The sequence below is a fragment of the Drosophila willistoni genome, unplaced genomic scaffold, assembly GCF_018902025.1.
Source record: "Drosophila willistoni isolate 14030-0811.24 unplaced genomic scaffold, UCI_dwil_1.1 Seg485, whole genome shotgun sequence".
Lineage (NCBI taxonomy): Eukaryota > Metazoa > Arthropoda > Insecta > Diptera > Drosophilidae > Drosophila > Drosophila willistoni.
The window spans coordinates 2552961-2578987 of NW_025814416.1; the positions used below are offsets into that span (position 1 = coordinate 2552961).

Consider the following 26027-nt stretch of genomic DNA (forward strand, 5'->3'; position numbering starts at 1 on the left):
CGGCGATCCGTGGAAAGGGGGAGGGGTGAGGAATTTTCCAATGGCATTCCCATTTTGTCCTTATGGAAGTCCTACCGTTCGCAAATGAAGTCTGAATCCAAAAATTACACTTTTTTTAGTCTAGACACTTTTCTGCAGCGCTGGTAGTAGAATTGGGAAAAAAGGATGAAAAATGAAAAAATTATGAACTTTTTTAGAAAAAAATCTATCATCAGCAGAATTCGCTAAAGAATCCACAATTGTAATGGCCATACCATATCTTCAACGCTAAAAGTAGTTGAGAATTCATACATGAAGCGAAAAAAGAACGGCAAAGTTTGCAACTGTAGATTCCACCTGTTTTGTGTGCATACAGCATGGGCGCCAGCTGAAAAAAGGTGGAATCTGCAGTTGCAAAAAAAATCGATTTTTTTTATAACAGGGGTAGAAACCCCCCTTAAGATAAACCGTTTTATGTAAATTCTGGGGGCGTAAGGGGCGTGGCCAAAATTCCAATTAACTCTGTACATTTATATACCACACGAGTCTACATACCACTCGGTTGTTGATCCTGATCAAGAATATATATACTTTATGGGGTCGGAGAAGCTTCCTTCTGTCTGTTACATACATTTTGGCGACTTTAATTAAAAAATCTCTGCCTGTTGCTTACCTTTAATCAGTCGACCGTAACAGTTTTAGGGTTTATTCAAAACAAAAAACAATAATAAAACTTAAGCGGCTAAAATATGGCATGAAATGATTTTCATAATAATAATGTTTTTTCATTAACATCAGAAATGGTTTTAAATTTTAATTTATTTTAACAATAAAAATTAATAATTAACACTGAAGATTTTTATAAAAATTATTGTATCAATGATTTTTTCAAAAAATATTTAAAAAATTTTTTGTTCCGTTTTTTTATAAATTTTCATTGCTCTAATTTAAATCTAAAACACCAGTGCAAACAACACCATTGTTCTCACAAACTGTTTGTGCTATGCTTGACATCTTTTTCGTGAGTGCTTCCGAATTTTTTGAAGTAGCATTCCTTAAATTCCTCAATGCTCTCTCGGATGCCTATATAATATACATAAAAAAAAATAATTTGTATATTAAAAAGACCCCAAAAATATGTAACTCCTCGATACACCTACCTGAATGGTTAAAGCTTTTGTCAAATTAAGTTCATGTTCTGCAGTTGTTAGTTGAAGGCTGAAAGCTCGAGATGACCGCGACTGCGTTACAACCATGGCATAGATATCAATGGCAGCGTTTGCTAAGCAATTTAACACAAACTGCTCGTTTACTATATTCTTCTTATATTTTAATAAAAGCTCCTCTACAGTTTGGCCAAAAACATTAATACAAACAGCAGTATTCTTCGCATAGGGTTTAAGCTCTGCAACTACATGTGAGTTCAAGTCAACTCCACCGAGACCAATGCTGGACGCTGCACGTCGTGAGGCTTCTTTAAATATTAGTCCCAAATTTGCCGATGGATTTTTAAATGCTCGTTGCAAGTCTGTTAGGTGAGAACCTGCATATTGTATTCCAGTCAACGCTACAAACAAACGTAGAATGTCATTTGTGCCTTCAAAAATGCGAAAAATTCGAAGATCTCGTAAAATTCTCTCCACACCAGCTTCCTTCATAAACCCCATTCCACCAAGTATTTGAATAGCTTCGTCACAAACGTACCATGCGCTTTCAGAAGCATAAATTTTTGATATAGCAGCTTCCAAATGGTAGTCTTGACTTCCGGAATCCATGATTTGCGATATTGTGAATGCCATAGATTCAGTGGCATAATGAAGTATACTCATTTGCGCCAATTTTTCTTTAATAGATCCATAGTTTTTTAATTTTTGTCCAAACTGAGCCCGGTTATTAGCGTGTGCAGTGGCGATATCAATACATCTTTTCATCGTGCCAGACAAAGTGGCACCCATTCCAAAGCGACCATTATTAAGAATGTTCATGGCAACTTTAAAGCCGTCTCCTTCTTTTCCTAGAACATTTTCGATAGGAATCTTTACATCTTCAAAATACACTTCTGCTGTATTTGAAGCTTTTATTCCCATTTTTTTTTCTGGTGGACCGTGAGAAACACCTCCGAAAGATCGCTCTACTATAAACGCTGTTACCTACAATATATAAATGCAGAAATAAAATTCATTATAAAATAACTTTTTTGCAGCTCTGATAATATTTAGAATTTCATCTTCTTTTAGTATCTGGCATAGCTTTTTGTGGCCGGAATAACTTCGGTAGTGCCGAATTTCGTATTCTCTTGCAAGTTTTCCTTGGCTTACTGACAGGCGGCAAAACGAAAAAGAGTTCGAATTTCTACCAAACAATGAACCACAAACTTGCATAGCATAGCTACCTGATTTTAATCAAATTAACACAAAATATAGATGAATTTGTAATTATGTTAACACTTGTCGGACCGTCGGTCCTTTTAAGCATGGATATACGACTATTCTTGTAACTCGAAAACGAATTAAAATTTTAACCAAGTTTATTCACATTATAAAAATTGAAATAACAAGAAGCCATGTCGACCAACCCAAGATCTCTCGATGCTAGCGAGCAACAACTAAAAGAACAACTAGTACTAAACGACTCAACCGCCGTCTTTGCGAACAACGTGTACTTTTCGGTTCTGTCGCTGACCCCACAAGATGCACTGAGATGGAGGTGCAAACAACTCACCAACCAACAACAATTTACTGTGGAGTGCTCAATGCGATTCTCGATCATCGATTGCACCGACCAGCACCGACCAAAGAGTTGATGTTGACAAGCACAAGAACGACGACAGCAACAAAAACAATTATGTCAACAGAAACTATCGGAACGGCTGCAAAAGTATTGACCCACAGTAAGTGCCAAGCTAAAACGGAGGACAATTTCCGCATCATAGAAAAATACCTCCGTTCCGGTAACATCAATGTCTTTTTATTATACCATTACAGAGGGTATTGTAAAATTGGTTAGATGTTTGCAACGCACAGAAGCAGACGTTTCCGACGCCAAAAAGTATATACATATATACATAAATCAAATTGACCTTCCCCGAACTCCCAACGATAAAAAACAATGAAAAAAATCTCAGATTTCTCCTGTATTGCCGTGTACAACGCCCTACGACTAATATCTAAAAACATCTCCTCCATCAATAACTTGCGTGACGGCAACCTGCTGATGCTGGTTAAAAATCAAACCGAGGCTGTAAAATTCATCAACTCACCTTCTCTACCGGGCATTTGCGACATCACATGCAAAATGCACGAAACTCTAAACCAAGTAAAAGGCACAATATACTCCGTACCTCTCCGACGTTCCCAACGAAGATATTGTAGAAGAACTGCGATCCCAAAATGTCATTGATTTATTCAAATTCACCAAAACCACGAATACTGGCACTAAACCCTCCGGAGTCATTCTGGTTACATTTGATTTATACAATCTTCCCAGAGAAATCTATATTGCATGGCATTCGGTAAAAGTACGGGAGTATATACCAAACGCAATGAGGTGTAAAACTTGCCAGCTGCTTGGCCATACAGCTAAACACTGCAATAATGAACCACTTTGTGGTAATTGCGCTTTACCTCCCCATTCGCCTGATAACTGCACACAAACGAAATGCGTCAACTGCTCAGAAGATCACCCATCTTACTCTTGCCAATGCCCGAAATATCAGCAGCAAAGAGAAATTTTGAAAATCAAGACAGCAAAAAAATGTACAATGCGCGAAGCTAAGTTAATCTTCAATGCAACAACAACAAAGCAATCCAACCCTTCTTCCTACGCTGCAGTAACGATGGCTGGACACCATAGAAACGAAAAAACATCTGATCAAAATAACAACAAAAACTACAACTCAAGACCAAATCACAACAAACTAAGCAAAGATAAGACAATTACTGTCACAAATGAAGGAACAACAACAACATTATCAAACACCTCTACGCCGCTGTCTTACCAGCAAAAACAACACGAAAATGACAAAAACGCATCAGCCGATTTCGACTATGCTACTCTGGGCTGCTCGCCTAAAACCACTGAATATTTAAAACAACCCCAAACTAACAAAATTACCAAATTTTCTAACACAAACCTCCCAACTACCTCCACAAATTTAACTCAAAAAGAATATAACACCACATCAGAAGAGTTTATGGAGGACTCTGATACGTAATTAGATATAAACTTTCCACTGCATACACAGCTGTGTTCACTAAAATAGCAGTGCCCCTAAGCTTTGACTTTAAAGTTGATAAATCATATTAAAAAGACCATAAATGCACCAATCTTTTATAAATTCATAATCTATACTTATATATGTATAATAATATTAGTACTATTTTGGACTGAACAAAGAGTCCCCCATTTTCAGAAACGAGCAAGATACTGAAGGAAGGGCATTTTGAGCTGTTCATTAAAATAGCAGTGACAACTAAAAATTAAAATCTGTCGATTCTAAATTATTCGAAACTTCAAATTCAGGTCACCTTTGGTTCTTTGGACTTAATACTTAGTCCTGAACCAATTATTGGCAATAGCCGGTGGGCACCTGCGCCGCACCGACTCCAGCAATGCTGAACTGGGATCTGTATCCATTTTTCATGGATAACTTCCCAATGCTAAGCTTTATTGGAAGGTTTTCTCCTTGTGACGCTTCTCTGAATGTTTCCCCATACATATTTAATGGGTTACCAATCCGACGACTGAGCTGGCCCTGGCATAACATCGATTCTTTCGAATTGAAAACAAATTTTTTGAGCTTGCTCCTAGGTATTGGGTCGTTAGACCCGTGATATGTCCATTTTCTGGGCAGATTCCATATGATATAGGAGAGCTTAACCTTCCTTATGATGTCCACGTAGATATTTCGATTCAGATTTTCATGAATCTTATGTATTGGACCAAGTCCTTTGTATGAGAAACAAGTCCAAATCATGCCGGATTGCTTAACCGTTTTAGCGTGTCGTTTGGGTGGTATTCCGTATATTCTGGGCGACGTACATACTGTTTAGACCCTGCACCACCAAACAGGACTACTTTAAGGACGCCAGGACGCTATAAAGTCTATATAAGATTCATATAGACTTTTGTCAAAATACAAACGTGATTTACAGGCTTCAAAGTCAAGAGTGGGACATTCCTTCGACTTCGCGATATTAGCTCTTGTACTAGGAGTCTACACCGACAAGTGACACTGCTTACCGACATGTTTAGATCATGTTTGACGAAATTAGACGATGCAAACTGATTGAATCTGCTGTATATAACAAAGTGCCAGTCATCTAAAGACGTTTTTGCACGTTTTACGCCACGTTTTTTGGTTATTTTTGGTAGTCTGGGGCAGCAGAGATCATCTTTGCAGAACATCCAACTAAAATTTGGGTTTCTTAAAAAGTTTTGCATGGTTTTTAACGTTTTGGAGCCACTCCGTCTTTTCAGCATACCAATGCGTTCCTTTTCCGACTGCCATGAAATTTTTAGCATTAGTTGACGCAAATAATAGTACACCATAATTATCTAATTAATTACACTTACGTCTAACAGATTTGTAAACTTTTAATTTGTTTTTTTCGCAATTAAACCAGACACTGCTATTTTTGTGAACAGTTAAATTTTTGGGGTTAAGCACAAAAATGTGAAAAACTACCCAAAAATTAGAAAAATTAACGAAATTTTTTCGGGTTTCCTATGCCTATATACCATTTTACAAAACCAAAGTCAAAAAACTGAATGTATAAAAAGGAATATGTAAAAAATTTTTGAATCTTTGTCAGCAACTACTGCACTGCTATTTTCGTGAACACAGCTGTAGTATCCACTTTACGCCTTCAAAATAATGACCCTTACAATTCTGCAATGGAATATAAACGGTTATTTCAACAATTACATTGATCTAGTATTATTAATTAAACAAACAAAACCGGATATTATATGCCTACAAGAGACTAATCTCAAATCTAACAATACTAATGTTGCAACTCCCAAACCATTTCTTGGTTATTTTTTCAATAACTCTCCCAATCATCATGCGAAGCATGGCGTGGGTATACTTATACGTCAAAACATCCCACACAAAACTCTCAACATAATCTCTTCCACTTGCTCCATGGGCATTGAGGTTTTATCCCACCCCAATATTATAATATTTAATTCCTATATACCCCCCAACCAAAGACTAATAGCCTCAGATTTAATAAATATTGTAGAGTCAGCTCATAAGCCTATAGTCTATGTCGGGGACTTCAACGCTTGGAGTCCTCTTTGGGGGTCCAGCTCTCGCAATCCCAAAGGTTATCAAGTTAAAGATCTCATAGTCAGAACAAACTTAGCTATTTTAAATGACGGCTCTGCCACCCACCATTCAACTCACAACTCTTTTACTAACATTGATCTGAGTATGACTTCCGTATCGCTAGTACCATACAGCAAATGGTCCATTTCCCAAAATTTACACGGGAGCGATCATTTTCCTTTTACTATTAACCTTCTGACTCATTTAAAACCTGAAAAGATCCCACCTATAATTAGGTTCAAAACTGACTAAGCCAACTGGAATATCTTCCAATCGGTTTGTAAAAAACACTTCCAGTTCCCTTTGACCAACGACTTTAACCTCTTCGTTGCCAGAATTACGAAAAGCATAAAAACAGCAGCCAACGCAACCATTCCACAAAGCAATCCTTAAAAACAGATAAGAAACCCTGTTTGGTTCAGCCCAAGTCTCCAAGATCTAAGAAAACAAAAGCAGACTCTCTGGCATAACTATAAAACCTTTCGAAACTCCACCAATATAGTAGCCTACAAAAAAGCGAGAGCCCTGTTTGAAAGAGAAGCTATTAGAGCTAAACGAGATTCTGTTTGCAATTTTACTTCTAACATTAACCCACTTTCCACAACAAAAAAATTATGGGAGGATATCAACAAATTAGTCGGAATTTTCCCAGGGCCTCTTAAATCCATCGGAGATAATAATGTTGAGCTACAAAATTCGGTTGACATTGGTAATGCTTTTGGAGCTATGTGGTCCAATTATTCCAGCGATGAAAACTTCTCTAATGTGTATAAAGTAAATAAAGAAAACTTCCTCTCTCTAGCATACTCGCCCAATCACATTTCCGCAGATGCTAAGTATCTTGATGCTCAGATCACATCGATTGAGCTAGAGTCAGCCCTGCAGCACGCTAAGGGGAAATCTCCTGGTTATGACCGCATCTCATACCCTATGCTTCGAAACTTGCCAATAGAAGAAATGCAAAGATTGCTAGAAATTTACAACAAAATGTTAGATACAGGTAGCTATCCTTACAGGTAGCCAATCCTTAAGCCAAAAAAACCTTCCCACGAATTATCATCCTTCCGTCCCATATCCCTACTCTCTTGCTTGAGCAAAACACTGGAAAAAATTCTTGCCAAAAGGATCTTGTGGTTTATTACCAAAAATAAACTTATCAGCCCCAACCAAACTGCATTAAAACAACAACACAGTACCATGGACTCACTATTGCATATCCATCATTACGCGTCAGATGCTCTTTCCACAAAAAATCATGTAACCATTCTGGCTACTGATTTTGAAAGAGCTTTTGATCGCGTTGGTGTGCACACCGTACTGGAGCAACTTTCCCGATGGGGGGTAGGTCCTAAGACCTTCTACCTAGTGAAGGCTTTCATGACCAAGCGATTCATCCGTGTTAGAGTTAATAATACTTTAACTAATTTCTATAAATTACACAACGGCATTCCACAAGGATCACCACTCTCAGTGGTATTGTTCATGCCACTCCCTAGACAATATAATACTAAAACACAAAAAAATACAACTCTCCGTTTACGGGGATGATGTTATGATATACAGCAACTGCAAAAATACAAATTCACTATTTCTTACTTTTAAACAAATACTCATGGATATCGTTGAATGGGGTAATTTCTCAGGGGCAACTCTTGCCTTAAACAAATGTAAATTATTTCATATTTGTAAAAAACATCGTTGTACATATCCAACTCTAACGGTAAATAACACAACATTAGAATATACATCTAGTCTTAAAGTTCTAGGCCTTACGCTCGACAGTAGACTTACGTTTAAGCAACATTGTGTTAATCTTAGAGATAGCCTTAACAAGCGCCTTAATATCATTAAGTTTCTTGGGTCTAAGCGTTCTCTTGTCCATCCAACATCTCTAATTCATGCGACAAGAGCCCCAATACTGGCCAAAATCGACTATGGGCTGGCAATCTAAGGATGGTGTGCGCCATCCAACATCAAATTGTTCTCCCCCGCATACCATGCAGCAGTACGGCGTAGCATTGGCGCCTTCCCCACAACTCCGACGAAATGCCTTTTAGCGGAAGCTGGGCTTTCTGAAGTACACACGAGAGCCGCGCAACTGACTTTTAAGCTCATACCTAAAATTCTCTGCTCGACCAACCAAATTCTGCTAAAAGACTTCAATACAACGGTTAAACAGCGACGAAGGTTCAAAGTCAAGTCTACTATACGCAGATGTTCCAGTTTCTTCAAAAAACATCAACTGGATATGCCATATCGTTGGAACAAAATCAGCCCATCTCCTCCTTGGCAACTTCCGGGCCACACCGTGAACACGTCTCTCAACTTATTAAAAAAATCAAAAACACCAAAAAATGTATTTCAGCAAATGCTAGCTGCCGAAACGGAAAAAGTCCACAGCTGGACCTGGCTTTACAGTGACGGATCGAAAACAATTGACTCCACGAGCTTCGCAGTCGTTAGCCAATCTGGAACCCTCGTCTCATCTGGAATTCTCCCCTCATATTTCTCAATATTTTCTGCCGAAGCGGTTGGAATCCTTAAAGCAATTAAGCACGCTCTCGAACTTAAAGGCAAATTCATAGTATGCAGCGACAGTCTTTCTACCCTCAATGCAGTTAATAACATATACAACCAAACTAGCCTGATATGTGAAATTCGACATCTTTGCATAAAACACGCTAGCAAAATAAAACTCCTTTGGGCTCCTGGTCACATGGGCGTAAAAGGTAACGAGCTTGCAGATGCAGCGGATAAACAGGCAGGACATTCTCCTTGCCTAACTGTCATCCCTGGTGTCAGAGAAGACTTATGGCGGAACATTGAGGAGATACTAAGGAAAAAAGGAAATCACTCAATGGGACAGTTATGATCATAGGCTTAAACAATTTAACCCAAGCAAGGTACCAGTCCGATATCCACCTTCATGCAACAGAAGACATTGCAATATCGTCACCAGCCTCAGAACGGGTCACTCCGCCTTAACCCACGACCATCTGCTAAATGGAAAAGCTATGCCCAGATGTGTGAAATGCGAGGGAGAATTATCAACCAAACACATATTGGATACCTGCCCACAACTGCATAATTCAAGGATTCGTCTATTTGGCCAAACCCAACCCACCTCTCTTCTTATTTCACCCACACTCAATAACATAAAATCAGTAATCAAATTCCTAGATGTAAATAACTTACTCAATAAGATATAAGTTAACGGTCGAGTCGATGGCCTTAGCAGCTAGCACTCTTAACCCGTTAGTTATTATATTATTTTCTAATAATTAATAATAAATAATAATAATAATAATATATAAAACCATCAGATCCGAAATTTTAATTATATCGAATAAATAGAACGCAAGTTACACTCAATATAAATCGGCTCCCATTTTTCAAGGTAACTTAGGAGACCAGAACGCATTGTCCAAATAACAATAAAAATATCAAAGAGGCTAACTTCGGCTATGCCAAAGTAGTACCCTTGCAGTCTCATTGGCAATAATTTTTGTACATTTTGAAATTTCTTTTCCTGCAACTCAATTCATCAATACACAAAAACAAAACATATTACTATTTTTGTTGCGTCTGTGTGTGTATGCATGTGTTCTGTTGATTTGATGATAACGTAGTATGCAGCAAAAAGCACTACCGGCAGGGGTTGAACCGATTTATATTGACTGTAACTTGTGTTCTATTTATATAATCACATTCAAATTTTGGGATCTGAGATTTTATATCCAATACTAACATATTGGTAAATTTCATGGGGATACTCCAATTTCTGCAAAAATGTTTTTTTTAGAACTATATGATATAGTGTTCCGATCCTGATAATTTTCATACTCCTTCTCTGTGTTACAAACATCTGACCAATTTTATAAAACCCTCTGCCCGGGTATAATTAGCACCACAACGTTGGGTACTTGTGTATAAATCAAACGCGACCAATTACAGAAACAAACGTAGCACCAAGTGATTAGGTTGAATCAGATTATCAACGTCACAGTGCTACAACAACCGTGGTGAAGTCAAGTCTTTCTTTGAGCAGACTTAATTGTGAAAAAACCTTAAAGAAACCAGCACAAAATTATTTTTTTTCTCCACACTCCGATCTCTGGAAGTTTTCATCGGTTACATGTACAGTTGCGGACAAATATCTTTCGGTAAACGGCATTGAAATGTAAAAAAATAGATATGCCACAATTTAGGGGACAAGCAGTTTCAACTCTTCGAGAAAAAAAATTGTTAGTTAAACTGTGGAAAGTTATGGACAAAGAACATAAAAATTAGCTTAACAAAAGTCTACATACGCCGCAATCCTTCCTTTAAATGAGTTAAAAAGGCAAGGAAATGAAGCACAATTCTGGATTTGATAAACAGCTGCATTGTCCATCTGAGTAAGTCCTAATTAATTTCGGCAATAATAGGATAAGGTAGTATCGATTATGGAGTATCCTTACAAAAGTCCTTCAAAAGCCAAATCGAGTGCATAATAAATGACCAAACACACCGCGTTATGTTTCTTACGGAATAAAGAAATAATTTTTGGCCAGAGGGCGTAATTGTACACTAGTTTGCGTCCTATAAGCGCTCACGCCCGTTGACTGTACACCTTCCTAACTTATCTTCTTCGTTGTCTGCTTGCTCTGTCATAGCCAAACCTTTCCTGCCAAACCTGTCATATTAACTTTTTCTGAAACTTACCTCAACTCCTCTGTTTTAGATAACGAAATTCTTGTAGGCTTGATCGTGTTGTTCGTCGGAGCGATGGAGTTCTCATTGCTGTCAACTCGAATCTGTGTTCAAGTGTTGTGCCGATTGATCTGCCCTTAGGTGTTACATGTTCCAACTTTAGCTTCTATATTTCTTGTTCATATATTCCTCCAGCTTCTGATATCATGACCTACTTATGCACCATGCTGATGCTTTGCAAACTATTTTTAGTCGTCTTAAAGACCGTGATTTCCTTATAATTTTAGGTGATTTTAGCTTGCCTAATATTTCTTGGCTGTTGTTGATGATAATCTATCTTTCTTAATTCCTTCATCTCAACATGTTTTTCTTGATAGCCTACTTGAATGTCCGCTATATCAGTTGAATTCTGTCCTTAACTCTTCTAAAAGAATCCTTGATCTTGTTTTTGTCTCTGATCCCACTGTTTGTGCTGTATCACAAACACAGCCCCTAGTGAAACCTGAAGATCCTTATCACCCTACCATTGAAGTTATTATTTCTTATAATTCCGTTACTAATTCATTTTACAACATCTCAGTTTCTCGTCGTAGATGTGTTCGTAAAACAAATTTCAATCTTCTTAACAACCTTATTTCCTCTTTTGATTGGTCATTTTAATTTGAGTGCTGTGATATTGATTGTGCAGTGAATTTTTTCTACTCTGCTCTTAATTCTCTAATTAATAAATGCGTTCCTTATGTGAATGTCTCTACCGTCTCCAGCGCGCCAGTCTGGTTCACACGTAGGCTCTCTAATCTCCGTAACATTAAATCGAGATATTTTAAAAGATTTAAAAAAACTGGTTCGCGACTTGACTATGCAAATTACTGTATAGCCAAATCTCAATTTTGTCTTTTAAACACTCAATGCTGTAATAATTATATCGTTCGCTGTAAGGTTGAATTTTATAAGAACCCCAAAAGATTTTACAACTTTATTAATTCCAAAAGACGCTCTAATGTACTACCTTCCACCTTCAGACTTAAGGACCAGACTGCAAATAATGATTCAGATATTGCAGATCTGTTTGCTAAATTCTTTCAGTCGACTTATTCTACTACTGTTTTGGAACCCACATTTAAATTGTATGTTTTTTCTTAGTATTACTGAAGACTGTATTATCTCCAGCTTGTCATCTATCTAAGCCTTTATCTCGGTTATTCTTTATATCGAGTGAGACTTGTAGCTTTCCTGATGTTCGGAAGAAGTCTTTTATTATTCCGCTTCAAGTTACCTCAGGTATCCCCTAAGGCTGTCATCTAGATTAATGATTTGCCCTTGGCCTTGGATCATTCACGTGTGCTCATGTTTGCGGATGACGTCAAGATTTGTTATTCATATAATAATCCTTCTTTCCAACAGTACTTGCAATCAGATCTCGATGCGTTCTGTGATTGGTGCCACGTTAATAAATTACACCTTAATGCCTCTAAGTGCTCTTTTATAACTTTCAGTCGCTTGTCTCCGTTCCTAGTTTTCCTACTTTTTAATAATCTACAACGAAACCGCTGAATATATTTTCGACATCGCATTGCTTGCAACTCTTCCCTGACCACATTGGCTGTAAATCGGGTTATAGCTGGCACCTTTTACAAATAAAACACCTCCATGGGGTCGGGGATGTTTAGTTGTTTATAAGGCTAAACTTACTTTCTTCAATTAATTGTTATCTAATTTTTAGCTTGAGCTTTTTCGACGACTGCTGTGTAAGTTGACGTAAATAAATAAATAAAGTTAAAGCTTTTATAATTTAATAAAATTTTTATTTTTAATATCATAGTATTGGTATAAATGTCTGTGTCCAATTCTTTGTGTATTAACAAAAAATATGAAAGAAGCTAAATTCGGTAATGCAGAATGTTTAAATGATACAATGGACTTCACTGAATCACCACTCAAAACCATTATATGTGAACGTCCGGAAAAACCTTAAAGGCATTGGCATTGGCAAACAAATAAATTTTAACCTTAAGGATGCTTTACCTCTTTTTTTAACTTCATCAAAAGTTTATACCGTCTGTTGCAAGGATTCCCTGAAGAACCTGTCTGCAAAGGCAAAAAAGGCATGTCACCCTGAAAATATCACCACATGGGAAACTTGGGCTGAAGTCGATTTGCAAAATTAGGATTATCTACTCTTCATGCATGGATTCGATTCTTTGAATGCATAATTCATATTTCTTATCTATTGCCCATGACAAAATGGCAAATAAATTTCGAGTGCACGGAGAAAATAAAGATATTGTAGCACTAAAAAAAAAAAAAAAGGAATTCAAAAAGGTCTAAGCAAAGGAATGGGAATTTCAGTTGGTATCCGTTCCTAAATCATTTTTGTCTCAAAAAAAAAAATTTTATATTCTTGAATCGTAAAAATAATGTCAAAATGGGACATTGGCATTAAAGTAGCCCTTTTGCGTTATTTCGCCCTTTTTTTAACCTCCCTCGTTCTCTTTAGAGTTATCCAATTTGAAAAATGTGATGACTCGATATTTTCAGAAGTTTCAAAAAACACGTCGTTCATCAGATTACGCTCTATATACAGTCACTCGTTCAAAATTCATGCACAATGATAAAAAAATTATCTTCAGCGCTGTAAGCTTCAGTTTTCCTCTGACCCTAAACAATTTTATAATTTTGTTAATTCCAAGCATAAGACTTCGCTTGTATGGCCTATTTTAGAGTATGGATCTTGCATTTGCTTACCTCAATATGAGTCGCACCAGACTAGACTTGAATCCGTTCAAAAGTAGTTCTTGATGTTTGTGTCAATTTGCCCTCGTATTCTAGTAGACTTTTTTTGATTAACCTTCCTTCCTTAACTAACCGTAGAATAATGCTTGGTGTTATTTTTATCCACAAGCTCCTAATTGGTGATATTGACTTGCCTGAACTATTGGCTCAGCTAAATCTGTCGGTACCATGTAGAAGGCGTAGACATCCTATTATACCTTTAACCCTTAGTCGTTGTTCTTCTAACTATGCCCCGCATAAACTATTTAGCGTTATCTGCTCTGATTACAACCTTCCATTCCCTCTAATCTGCTCAGAGTCTTTTATTACTTTGGCATTGTCCTGGTGTCGTATAGTCGCATAGTATCATCAACGTCCGCTATTTAGACTTTGTGCACAGATCGAATTGTTGTCACCGTCGCCATAAAGCTGTAAAGGAAGAATATTTATCCCAACACGTCTTTAGCATCGAAAAGTGTTTTTTAAATTGGATTTAAGCTTAAGTGCTGTGGGCATATGGTTATCATACATACAACAACATACTACACACTACATTGAACAACTAATAACGGAAAAACGACGTCTCAGAAGAAAAAGGCAGAGTTTGGTTTTCCTGCCAAATACTACATTAAACTCGTTTGTTCTACTCCCTTCTAGTAATTTAAGCTCCAGGAAATTATACACAAACTGTTCAGAGCTATAATTAAACTTGGCTTAAGTTTCCCTGAACGTGAAAAACCCTGACATCATCATTCAGACCGCCAATTAGTCTGCTGTGGTGTCATTTGAAGCTATTTGAAAAGGTATTGCAGACTTCGAAATAAGAGCAGATGAACTGCAAGGAAGCTTACTCGGAATGTTGCTCTACATTCAATACAGTTAGGGCTCAGGGCTTGCATCGTCCACATCGGTCCGTTTTTTTACTTTGGTTTTGTAAAATGGTATATAAGCATAGTAAAACCAAAAAAGTTCCGTTAATTTTAAAAATTTTTGGGTTGTTTTTTACATTTTTGTGCTTATCCTGACAAATTATAATTAGATAATCATGGTTTATTAGTATATGCATCAACTAACGCTAAAATTTTCATATTAGTCGGAAGAGGAACGCATAACTCTACCGAGAAGACGGAGTGGATCTAAAACCTCAAATCAAGGTAAAACTTTAAAAATAATTCAAAATTTAAACGTGCGCAAACGGGTTCAGATGGCTATGAACATATGAATCTTCCCATTGCAAAGTAGCGTAATATTCTCGGGCCAGACGTCCGCAAAGTACCGTTAAAACGGTTAAGCATTGTGTCAGGACTTGGGCTTGTTTTTCATAAAAACGACTTGGTCCAATTCATAAGATTAATGGGAAAATGAATCGAAATATCTACGTGGACATCATAGGGAAGGTTAAACTCTCGTATATCTTATGGAATCTGCCTATAAAATGGACATATCACCGGTCCAACGACCAAAAACATAGAAGGAAGCTCGAAGATGTTGATTTTAGTTAGAAAGAATCGATATAATGGCAGGGCCAGCTCAGTCGTCCAATTGGTAACCCATTAAATATGTATGGGGAAACATTCAGAGAAGCGTCACAAAGAAAAAGGCGTCCAATAAAGGTTAGCATTGGGAAGTTATCCATGAAAAATGGCCACAGATTCCAGTTCACCATTGCTGTAGTCGGTGCGGCACAGGTGCCAACCGGCTATTGAGAATAATTGGTTCAGGACTAAGTATTAAATCCTAAGAACCAAAGGTGACCTAAATTTAAAGTTTAAAATAATTTGCTATTTTAATGAACACGTTAAATCACTATCTTGCTCGTTGCTGAAAATGGGGGACTCTTTGTTCAGTCCGAAATGGTAGTAATTTAAATATATGTAAATATAGATTATGAATTAATAATATATTGGTGCATTTATGCTGTTTTTAATATGATTTAACAATTTTGAAGTCAAAGCTTAAGAGCACTGTTATTTTCGTGAACACAGCTGTACATATGTATATAAAACAAAACTTTAGTTCTATCTGGAAGATCCTGATGCATGTAAACTTTTTAGTCTTCTTGGTGTTATATTATCAAGTAGCCTTTGAGCTAATTTTATTTTTAAATCAAGTAAATTGTAATTAATAAATATTTTAGTCGAACATTTCCATACATTTTATAATTTTAATCAATCATTGTTTTTTTTTTGTATACCCTTGCAGAGGGTATTATAAAATTGGTCAGATTTTTCTAACGCACAGAAGGAGACGTTTCCGACCCCATAAGGTATTAATATTCTTGATCAGCATGAGAAGCTGAGTCGATATAGCCATGTGCGTCTGTCCGTCTGACCGTCTGTCCGTCCGTCGGTGCGGTGAAACTTGGGATTTAAGCTACTTATAAGCCGGGTAAGATAAAGTATGAAAATCATCAGGATCGAACCACTATATCCTATAGCTCTAGAAAAAACATGTTCATCAAATTTGGAGTATCCCCATAAAAATTCTAATATGATAGTGTTGGATACAAAACCTCAGATCCCAAAATTTGAAACTGATCGGATAAATGGAACACAAGTTACAGTCGATATAAATCGGTTCAACCGCTGCCGGCAGCGCTGCTTGCTGCCTACTACGTCATCATCATCATAGGAATCAACAGAGTACATGCATACAGACACAGACGCAACATAAACTGTATGTGTATGCGTGCCGTGATTTGCTTAGGGAATGATGGAAGAAGAAAAAATTGTAGTAAAAAGAGTAATAATGTTTTGTTTGTATATTGATGAATTGAGTTGCAGCGAGAAAAATTTCAACATGTAAAACTATTATTGTTAAGGACTGCAAGGGTAGCTTCTTTGATATTTTTTTCAAGCATTTAACAATTTTATTATACCCTTGCAAAAGAGGTATATCAATTTTTGCCAGTAGTGTGCAACGAAAAAAAGGAAGCTTTTTTGACCATATAAATATATGTGGAAAATGGCATTTAGAGAGCAGAGAGCAAACACGTAGTGGCCGAACATTCTAGTAGTAGGAGAGAGACCAAGGCATAGGATCAACATATAAGTTGAGAGACATCATGTTAGAGAGGCCCTAAATCATACGTGAAGAAACTGTGAATAAAATCTTAACAATATATTAAACTTCATTGTCATCAAACAATTAAAATATTAATAAATAAATAAATATAGTAACGATCATTAAATCAACGCTACATATATATATTCTTGATCAGCACGACAAGACGGGTTGAAATAGCCATCTGCGTCCGTCTGGATCAACGCAAACTCTTCCTAGACCGTAAGAGCTACAGAATTTTGCTGGTAGGCTTGTATATACTGCAGGGGTTGTATATTTTGGATTCAGCCGGATCGGACCACTATATCATGTAGCTTCCATAGAAACGTTAAAAGTCAAGAACAGCGACTTTACACTTATAAACGACTGTGTTAAGATCGGGTGACAGTGAATTTTATGAATAACTTTATTACTTTTGACGCGACTACTTTGAAATTAAACACTTGACAGTTTTATATATCTGTTAATGACTGTGAATTGGATCAAAAACTTCGTTATTTGCTATGCTAAGATTGTATGCCGTTCTCTAGCAAACATTAGACGTTTTAGATAAAAAGTTTTTCCCGTTTGGCGGCTATAGGTAAGGAATGAGTAACAAAACTGGCAAGGGTATACAAATTTTGAAGCAGGGGAAGTTACAAATTTTGAACACCCGGCACTCTGGTGTTTTATACGTGTTACCTTGTTTTCCAAGGTTTGGATCAACTCCGTCTTCTCGGTAGAGTAATGCGTTTATCTTCCGACTACCATGAAAATTTTAGCGTTAGTTGACGCAAATAATAGTACACCATAATTATCTAATTAATTACTACTGACAGATTTGTAAACTTTTTATTTGTTATTTTTTTCGCAACTAAACGAAACACTACTATATTTGTGGACAGCCAACTTTGTGGGGTTAAGCACAAAAATGTGAAAAACAACCCAAAAATTAGTAAAATTATTATAGTATAAAAAGGAATTTGTGAAAAATTTTTGAATCCTTGTTAGCATGTACTGCACTGCTATTTTCGTGAACACAGCTGTTTATTCATACCCATACGTACCAATATGCACACATTTGTATAAATTCACAGTTTCTTCACGAATGATTTACGGCCTCTTTAACAAGCTCTCTCTCAACTAATATAATGCTCCTATGCCTTGCTCTCTCTCCTACTACTAGAATGTTCGGCCACTACGTGTTTGTTTCTTCTCTTCTATCACTTCAGATGCTTTTCTCTCAATGCCATTTCCTACATTCGGCCCTTCTGACAGTACATTCGACCCGAATGGCGGTCCCCACAATTTCCCAGGCCCTTCCGCCTGTCCGACTATCTCTACATCATATCTTCTACTTTCCCTTAAGTTTTAGACCAACGCCATATTGGGTACGCTTAATAGCAACCAAATCATTTATTTTGAATCGTTTTCCCTCTTTTCTCTTCAGATTTTCCGACTTCTTGTGTATTTCGTATTTTCTTCCTATGTTCTGCTATTTCTTCGATTAGCAGATTATCAAGTACCTCAGTGAAAGACGCATATGTGCATTTTTTCTTGTACTTGTATTTTTTTAAATCTGTCCGTACATTGATTTGGAGTATGCATGATTTTGCATGCATACCTATAGCATATGTACACATTCCACGACTTCTCTTTGGACTTCATTCTTAGTACCGTTACATCAAATTTGCGTGTCAGATGGTCGGTTTCTTGTGAAATAAGTATGTATATGTGCATTCTGCGAATAGTGTGCTTTAATGTAAAGTAAAGCGTTCAGGAGTACACAACACAAATTCTTTCCTAATTAGAAAGTGATCAAAACGATTTAAGTTCTGTTTGAGCTCAACAATCTTGTCGCTAATTTGATATTAGACAGCTGCATGACTTCATTCACTTAATAAGTAAAATAGAGTATACTCGGATAGAATTGAATAGAGTGAGTGACAGACGCACAATGAGTGAGTGTGTATGGGTATTAGTATATTTTGGTACTCAAACAAAGCAAATTAAATGACACTGAGTACTGACTGAGTACTGAGTAAAACGGAGTGTCAAATTTGACACATCTAAAAACATTCGAGTTATCCAAGTATCAGGGTACATATTTTGTGTATTTATTTTCTTTGCATCGTTGAAACACAGCAGTCGCAAAAATGGAAGGAGGAAAAACTACCCAAAGTGAGAAAGTATGTAATTTAAAGCGTATTTTGTTGTTTTTGTTTTCGTTTGTTTTGTTATTGCTGTAGTCAAATATTGCATATATCTTTCTGCTTAGCTTGTGGCATGTCCATAAATGTTTTTTGTGTAATTTCTTTCAGATTTAATTTAGTTCAATTAAAATATACAGGTTGTTAAAAGAGCGGCGAGCACAAGAGAGATCCTTGCACAGGAAATAAAGGAGAATCTGCATTCTGGATTGTATAGCTTAATAGAAAAGAGGGGTCGAAGCGAAGTGTGTCAATTTTTCTCAAGAATAAAAAATGAAAATGGAGATGAGCTAGTTGAACTTGTAGCCTGCAAGATGTGTTTGTCAGTCTTGAAATTCACAGGTAGCACTTCAAATTTAACGAAGCATAAATGCTACATAGTCAATGCCAGCAAAACTCAAAAATCTTCCCCGGTTGATGTGAGTTCAGAAACTAAACAGGAAGGCGTAGCTGTTGCCACTGAATGGGTTGTCAAGAACTGCCGCCCATTAAAAATTATAGCAGATTCCGGACTAAACAAATTTGCATCATTTTTAATTAATGTTGGTGCAACTTATGGTCCAAATGTAGACGTGGATAAATTGTTACCACATCCAACAACAGTTTCCCGGAACATAGCAGCGATATTTGACTCGCACTTTGTTCCAATAAAAGAGGAAATTATTAAATACAAAGTTTTTGGATACGCAATCACTAGCGATATATGGACAGATAACTTTTCAAAAGATTCATATTTATCGTGCACTGTGCATTATGTAAAGGAAGGAGTACTTGTTGATAGACTCATGGCCATGAAATCAATGAAAGGAATGTCCTGCACAGGTGTGTTAACTTAATGAACGAGTGTACTTGATTTTAATAAATTTTTCTATAACTAGGTGCAAATATTCGGGCAAAAATAGGCGATATCTTAAAAAACTTTGAATGTGATCTTGAATTGGACAACCCCGTAATCGTTACTGACCGTGGGTCAAATATGGTTAAAGCTTTCCACGATTTGCAAAAAATTCATTGCGTCAACCATCTCCTCAATAATGCTGTTGAAAAAGGTATGAATGCCGTACCTGAGCTGGGCTATATGTTCAGTACGTGCACCAAGCTGGTGAAATTTTTTAAAAAATCGGGAAAGAATTCATATTTGGGATTTACGCTGAAAAGTTTTTGCCCCACTCGTTGGAACACAGTTTACTACCTGCTTAAATCAGTTGAAATTAATTGGATAGAACTGACAACAATATTAAAAGATAAGAACCAGACCAATAGAATCGAAGGTATTAACGTCAACCACTTAGGTTCTGTTGTTCAAATTCTAAAAGAGTTCGAAACCGTCTCAAAAAAATTGGAGGCAACCAAAAGTCCAACAACACATTTAATTATTCCAAATTTAAACAAATTAAAGAAGATCTGTCTGTCCGATTCCAATGATATTGTAAATATTCAAGCTCTAAAGTCCGCATTGTATACTCAAATTTTATCGACAATTGAACCAAATTTATCAAAATATCACAAAATAGCCCTATTTCTATTTCCACCCACAAACAAATTGTTACAATTTTCTCCGCATGAAAAGAAAACCGTAATTGACGAGTGCAAACTAATTATGGAACGTTTTTTAAAAAACAGTGGGTCTAACTCTTTACAAATACCAATAGCAAATGACGAATTTGCTGATTTTGTAGAGGTTCAACAAGTTGACCCGAATAATAACCAAATTGACCAAGAAATAAAATGGTACTCCAATATAAATGTACCGTACAGCACAAATTTCGATGCACTGGCTTGGTGGGACATGCACCAAAAATTTTTTCCATTATTGCACAAAGCAAGTTGCAATATTTTTTGTATAGCGCGGCGTCTGAAAAAACCTTTTCAAACGCAAGAAATTTAATTACTGAAAAACGCTGCTTAATTGCTGCAAATGCAGATAATATTAATAAAAATAATGTTCTTGAACTCAAACTTGAATTAAATGTAGTATATATGTAAATAAGTATATGAAATGAATATTAAAATGTAATCTATCTATGTATTTGCTTTCGTTTTTATGGGTTTTGAAGTAAAGATTCTGTACGCACAACAAAAAAACAACAAAAATGCTGTGTCGGCACCTGTCATTCGGATACATTCCGAAACATACTCACTTATACTCACTTATACTCTCTGTTTTAACATTGGGCGGCCGAGTATAAAGCAAGCCTATCCACTCACTCATACTTATTCCGTTTCGCACTCATATTCACTCAACTCAATTTGAGAGTAGTATATCCGAATGTCACTTTTTTGACATTCATGCAGATGTCTATTTGATATTCGGTTAGAATGCCTTGTGGATCACATTTGTCGCAGAAGGGCCAAGGTCTGATCCTTGGATTGGCCGAAGCTGGAGAAAAAATAGCATATATTGCTTCCAGAGTCAAAAGACATAGAAATACAGTGGCCAATTTCCTCAGAAACCCAGAAAACTACGGAAAAAACAAGCGGACTGGCCGACCTACCGAAATTGATATTCGCTGCAGGAGGCAAGTTCGACGGCTGGCCGTGGAAGAAAGCATGTCGTGTAGTGAAATCAACTGAATGTGTCGAGTAAAAGAGTTAACCAGATTTTACAGGAGAACGAGTAAAAGAGTTAACCAGATTTTACAGGAGAACGACACGGTAATATATTCTTACCGTGAGGCTATGCCTAGGCTATTGAAACGTCACATAACAGCTCGCTTAACGTTTGGCGAAAAATATAAATTTTGGTCAGAAGAATTCAAAAACGTTATTTTTTCGCAAGAAAAAAAGTTTATCTTAGACGGGCCAGACTGTTTCCAAAAGTATTGGCGGGATATAAAGCAAATACGCAACCACGGTGGAGGATCATTGATGATTTGGGCAGCATTTGGTTATGCAACAAAGTCTCCACAATGTTTTATACCCACGAAAACCAATGCAGAACTATATATAGAATTGTTAGACACAATACTCATTAAGTTTGCTGGAGACCTATACGGAGATGACTGGATTTTCCAGCTGGACAACGCACCAATTCATACTGCGGGGAAAACCAAACAATTTTTTACAGATAGAAAAATACCTCTTTTAGAATGGCCTGCGATCAGTCCTGACCTAGACCGAAAAAAAAATTCTTTGTGGAGTATTGTCACGAAAGGTGTACAGGAATAACCGCCAATTTGATACAGTTAAGGACCTTAAAAAGGCACTAATCGATGAACGGAATAAAATTGACCTTCCAACACTACAAAACTTGTTAAATTCAATGGAAAATCGAATTAATCAGGTGCTTGTTAACAAACAATTTAATTTTTCTTTTTTTTTTCATTTTGCACATATACTTTCTTAATATGAAATGAATTTTATTAGTTAAACATTTTAAGTTTCTTGCTGAAAAGTAAATGAAGTAAGTAAGTCGTCTCGCCGACTTAGGTATACCTTACACCAGTAAAGCAAATATTTCAACTTTATTAAACAAATGCAATTTCACATGCTTTTTACAAGCATATCTTAGTATCTCGTTCACTCAATCATACGAGCACCCTAGCGCCCCCACCAGCCAACGGCCAACTCCGGCCTTATGGAAAAACGTTTATATGCATAACTCGACTGTTTTTTGTCCGATTTTGATCAAATTTGGTATTTTGCTAGATATTAGTATTAAATTTAAGTGTGCCAAATTTGATTGCATAAGGTAAAAAAATACGGGAGATAATCAAATTTTCAAATTACGGAGGCGGAAAAGGGCGTGGAAAAATTTGTACACATAAAAAATGTGTGCATTTACTAAGCGAATATACATACCAAATATGGTGTCTCTAGCTGGAATAGTTTTTGAGACAAACGTTTTTTTTAAATTGCGGGGGCGGAAAGGGGCGTGGCAAAAATGTGAAATAAACTTGATCACTCTACATACTACACGAGTCTACATACCAAATTTGGTGGCTCTAGCTCTTACAGTCTCCGAGATCTAGGTGTTCATACGGACAGACGGACGGACGGACGGACAGACGGACATGGCTAGATCGACTCGGTTGTTGATCCTGATCAAGAATATATATACTTTGTGGGGTCGGAGATGCTTCCTTCTGCCTGTTACATACATTTTGGCGACTTTAATATACCATTTCACCCTATGGGTGTATGGTATAAAAAATTCTTTTTTAAGGGGGGTTTCTACCTTGTTGGGTCGAAAAGGCGCTTTTTTGTAAGAATTTTTTTTTGAGAAAAGTATAATAGATCAAGGAATGATTTTCCACAGTTGTTAAGAAAACTTTATTCTATGTATAATAATTTTTTTTCGGTGATCACTGAAAAGGGGGAGGGGGGAGGAATTTTCCAATGGCGTCCCCATTTTATCCTTATGGAAGTCCTACCGTTTGCAAATGAAGTCTGAATCCAAAAATGAAAATTTTTTCTTAATCTAGACACTTTTCCGCAGTGCTGGTAGTAGAATTGGGAAAAAAGGATAAAAAATGAAAAAGTTATGAGCTTTTTTAGAAAAATTTTGATTTTTTGCCTATTTTTCGTTATTAATTAATTTTTTAAATTAACAATTTTGAATATTTTATGCCAATTCTACTACCAGCGCTGAACAATATCCTAAAGAACATGTGTAAAATATTTCATAGCGATTCGTTTATTTTTGCGCCCTGTAGGACTTCCATGAGCTTCAAAAATGTAGTTTTGAGAAAAACGCGTTTGAAAATTTGCGCTACGGCACAGAGCGCTTGACACCGCACCACTTAACGGCCGACAACTTTCGTAATTTTACAGATTTCAACTTGAAATTTTTACACAGTATTTTTGAAACATATATCTATCTGAAAATGCAAAAAAAAAAAATCGAATTTTTTTATAACACAAGGTAGAAACCCCCCTTAAAGACTAAAAAATGTTAAAAACTGAAAAATTTTAATTTAGTTTATATTGAGTTTTTGTTAAAAAATTGCAATGCACATATACTTCTTTCACTGAGGTAGTTATTTAATGAATACAGCAAGAGGTTGTTTATTTATTTATTTACGTCAACTAACACAGAAGTCGACGAAAAAGCTTCAGATAAAGACAGATAGTAATTAATTGAAGAAGGTAGCTTAGCTTTATACACAACTAAACATCTCCGAGGTGTTTTATTTGCACAAGGTGCCAGCTATGCCCCGATGGTCAGGGATGAGTTGCAGCCAATCCAAGTCTAGAATGTTTTAATTGGTTTCGCTGTAGATGATTAAAAAGTATAGCGCGAAGAGAAGTGACAGAAAGATGAGGAGAAATTAGGTGAGAAAGGTTGTTAAAAGATTGGCAAAGAACACGAAAAGGTTCGTGAAGAGAGTAGTTAGTCAGGCATCTACTAAGGTGAATAGGAAAAAAGTTTCTAGTCCGACGTGAGGGAACACAAAAATATAGCGTATCTAGTAAATTAGTAGAAATGACTTCGCCGTTGACTAGTTTATGGAGAAAGAGAATGCCAAAAACGAGCCTACGGTTGTAAAGTGAAGAAAGATTAATAAGAAGAAGTCTGTCAGGTAGGCAAAGACTCTGATCCCAATTAAGACCGGCTAACGCGAACTTAAGGAATTGGAAGTACTGTTGGAAAGAAGGATTATTATAGGAATAACAAATCTTGACGTCATCCGCAAACATAAGCACGCATGAATGATCTAAGGCCAAGGGCAAATCATTTATAGACAGGGTAAAAAACAGTGGGCCAGATGACTGCCTTGGGGAACACCTGAGGTAACTCCTTTGGGTAACCTTTTGGGTTCTGCCAATAAGATACGACTTTAACCAAGCCAATAGTTTCGGGGAAAAACCCATGATGTTAAGTTTCGCGAGAAGCATAGAATGATCAACCGTATCGAAAGCATTACTAAAGTCAGTATAAATAACATCAGTTTGACACTTCTTACGGAAGCCGTGGTGTAAAAGGGTAGTCAATTCTAAAAGGTTGGTAAGCGACGAACGACCTTCCATAAGGGCATGCTGACAAGGAGAAATATTGTATCTGGATAGATGTTGAAGGGAAGACGTAATAATTTTCTCAAACAGCTTAGGTATTGCCGAAAATTTGACAATGCCACGGTAGTTAGAAACATCCGATTTGCTACCCTTTTTAAAAAGCGGAATAATAAAAGGCTCCTTCCAAATATCAGGAAAGCTACAAGTCTCACTCGATATAAAGAATAACCGAGATAAAGGCTTAGATAGGAAAATCGAACACATTTTAAGGATGCAACTAGGTATATTATCAGGGCCGGAAACGAAGGAAGACTTCATAGATGACAAGCTAGAGATAATACAGTCTTCAGTAATACTAGGAAAAAACGTACAATTTAAATGTGGGATAGAAAAGGGATAGGGTGTGGGATCCGAAACAGTAGTAGAATAAGTCGACTGAAAGAATTTAGCAACCAGATCTGCAATATCTGAATCATTATTAGCAGTCTGGTCATTAAGTCTGAAGGTGGAAGGTAGTACATTAGAGCGTCTTTTGGAATTAATAAAGTTGTAAAATCTTTTGGGGTTCTCATAAAATTCAACCTTACAGCGAACGATATAATTATTGTAGCATTGAGTGTTTAAAAGACAAAATTGAGATTTGGCTATACAGTAATTTGCATAGTCAAGTCGTGAACCAGTTTTTTTAAATCTTTTAAAATATCTCGATTTAATGTTACGGAGATTAGAGAGCCTACGTGTGAACCAGACTGGCGCGCTGGAGACGGTAGAAACATTCACATAAGGAACGCATTTATCAATTAGAGAATTAAGAGCAGAGTAGAAAAAATTCACTGCACAATCTATATCGCAGCACTCAAATAGAAATGACCAATCAAAAGAGAAAATAAGGCTATTAAGAAGATTGCAATTTGTTTTAAGAAAACATCTACGACGAGAATTTACGATGTTATTATATGAATTAAAAACGGAATTATAAGAAATAATAACTTCAATGGTAGGGTGATAAGGATCTTCAGGTTCTAGGGGCTGTGTTTGTGATACAG

At 36.6% G+C, this 26027-nt stretch overlaps 1 protein-coding gene across 3 annotated transcripts in view; it reads right to left on the reverse strand.

The window, feature by feature from the left end:
* Positions 1 to 780: 780 nt before the first annotated feature.
* The window catches only part of LOC6651878 (very long-chain specific acyl-CoA dehydrogenase, mitochondrial), a 59442-nt gene continuing 34195 nt past the window's right edge, over positions 781 to 26027 (reverse strand). The window contains exons 5-6 of one of the 3 annotated variants that reach the window (XM_047012980.1): positions 1140 to 2129; positions 781 to 1062 (exon numbers count right to left, since the gene is read on the reverse strand). In XM_047012980.1, coding sequence (XP_046868936.1) covers positions 922 to 1062; positions 1140 to 2129 — 1131 coding nt within the window. In that variant the 3' untranslated portion in view covers positions 781 to 921. Of the gene's footprint in view, positions 1063 to 1139; positions 2130 to 12938; positions 13118 to 13913; positions 14204 to 26027 lie in introns of those variants that run through there. The other 2 variants (XM_047012981.1, XM_047012982.1) reach the window with 2 other exon arrangements.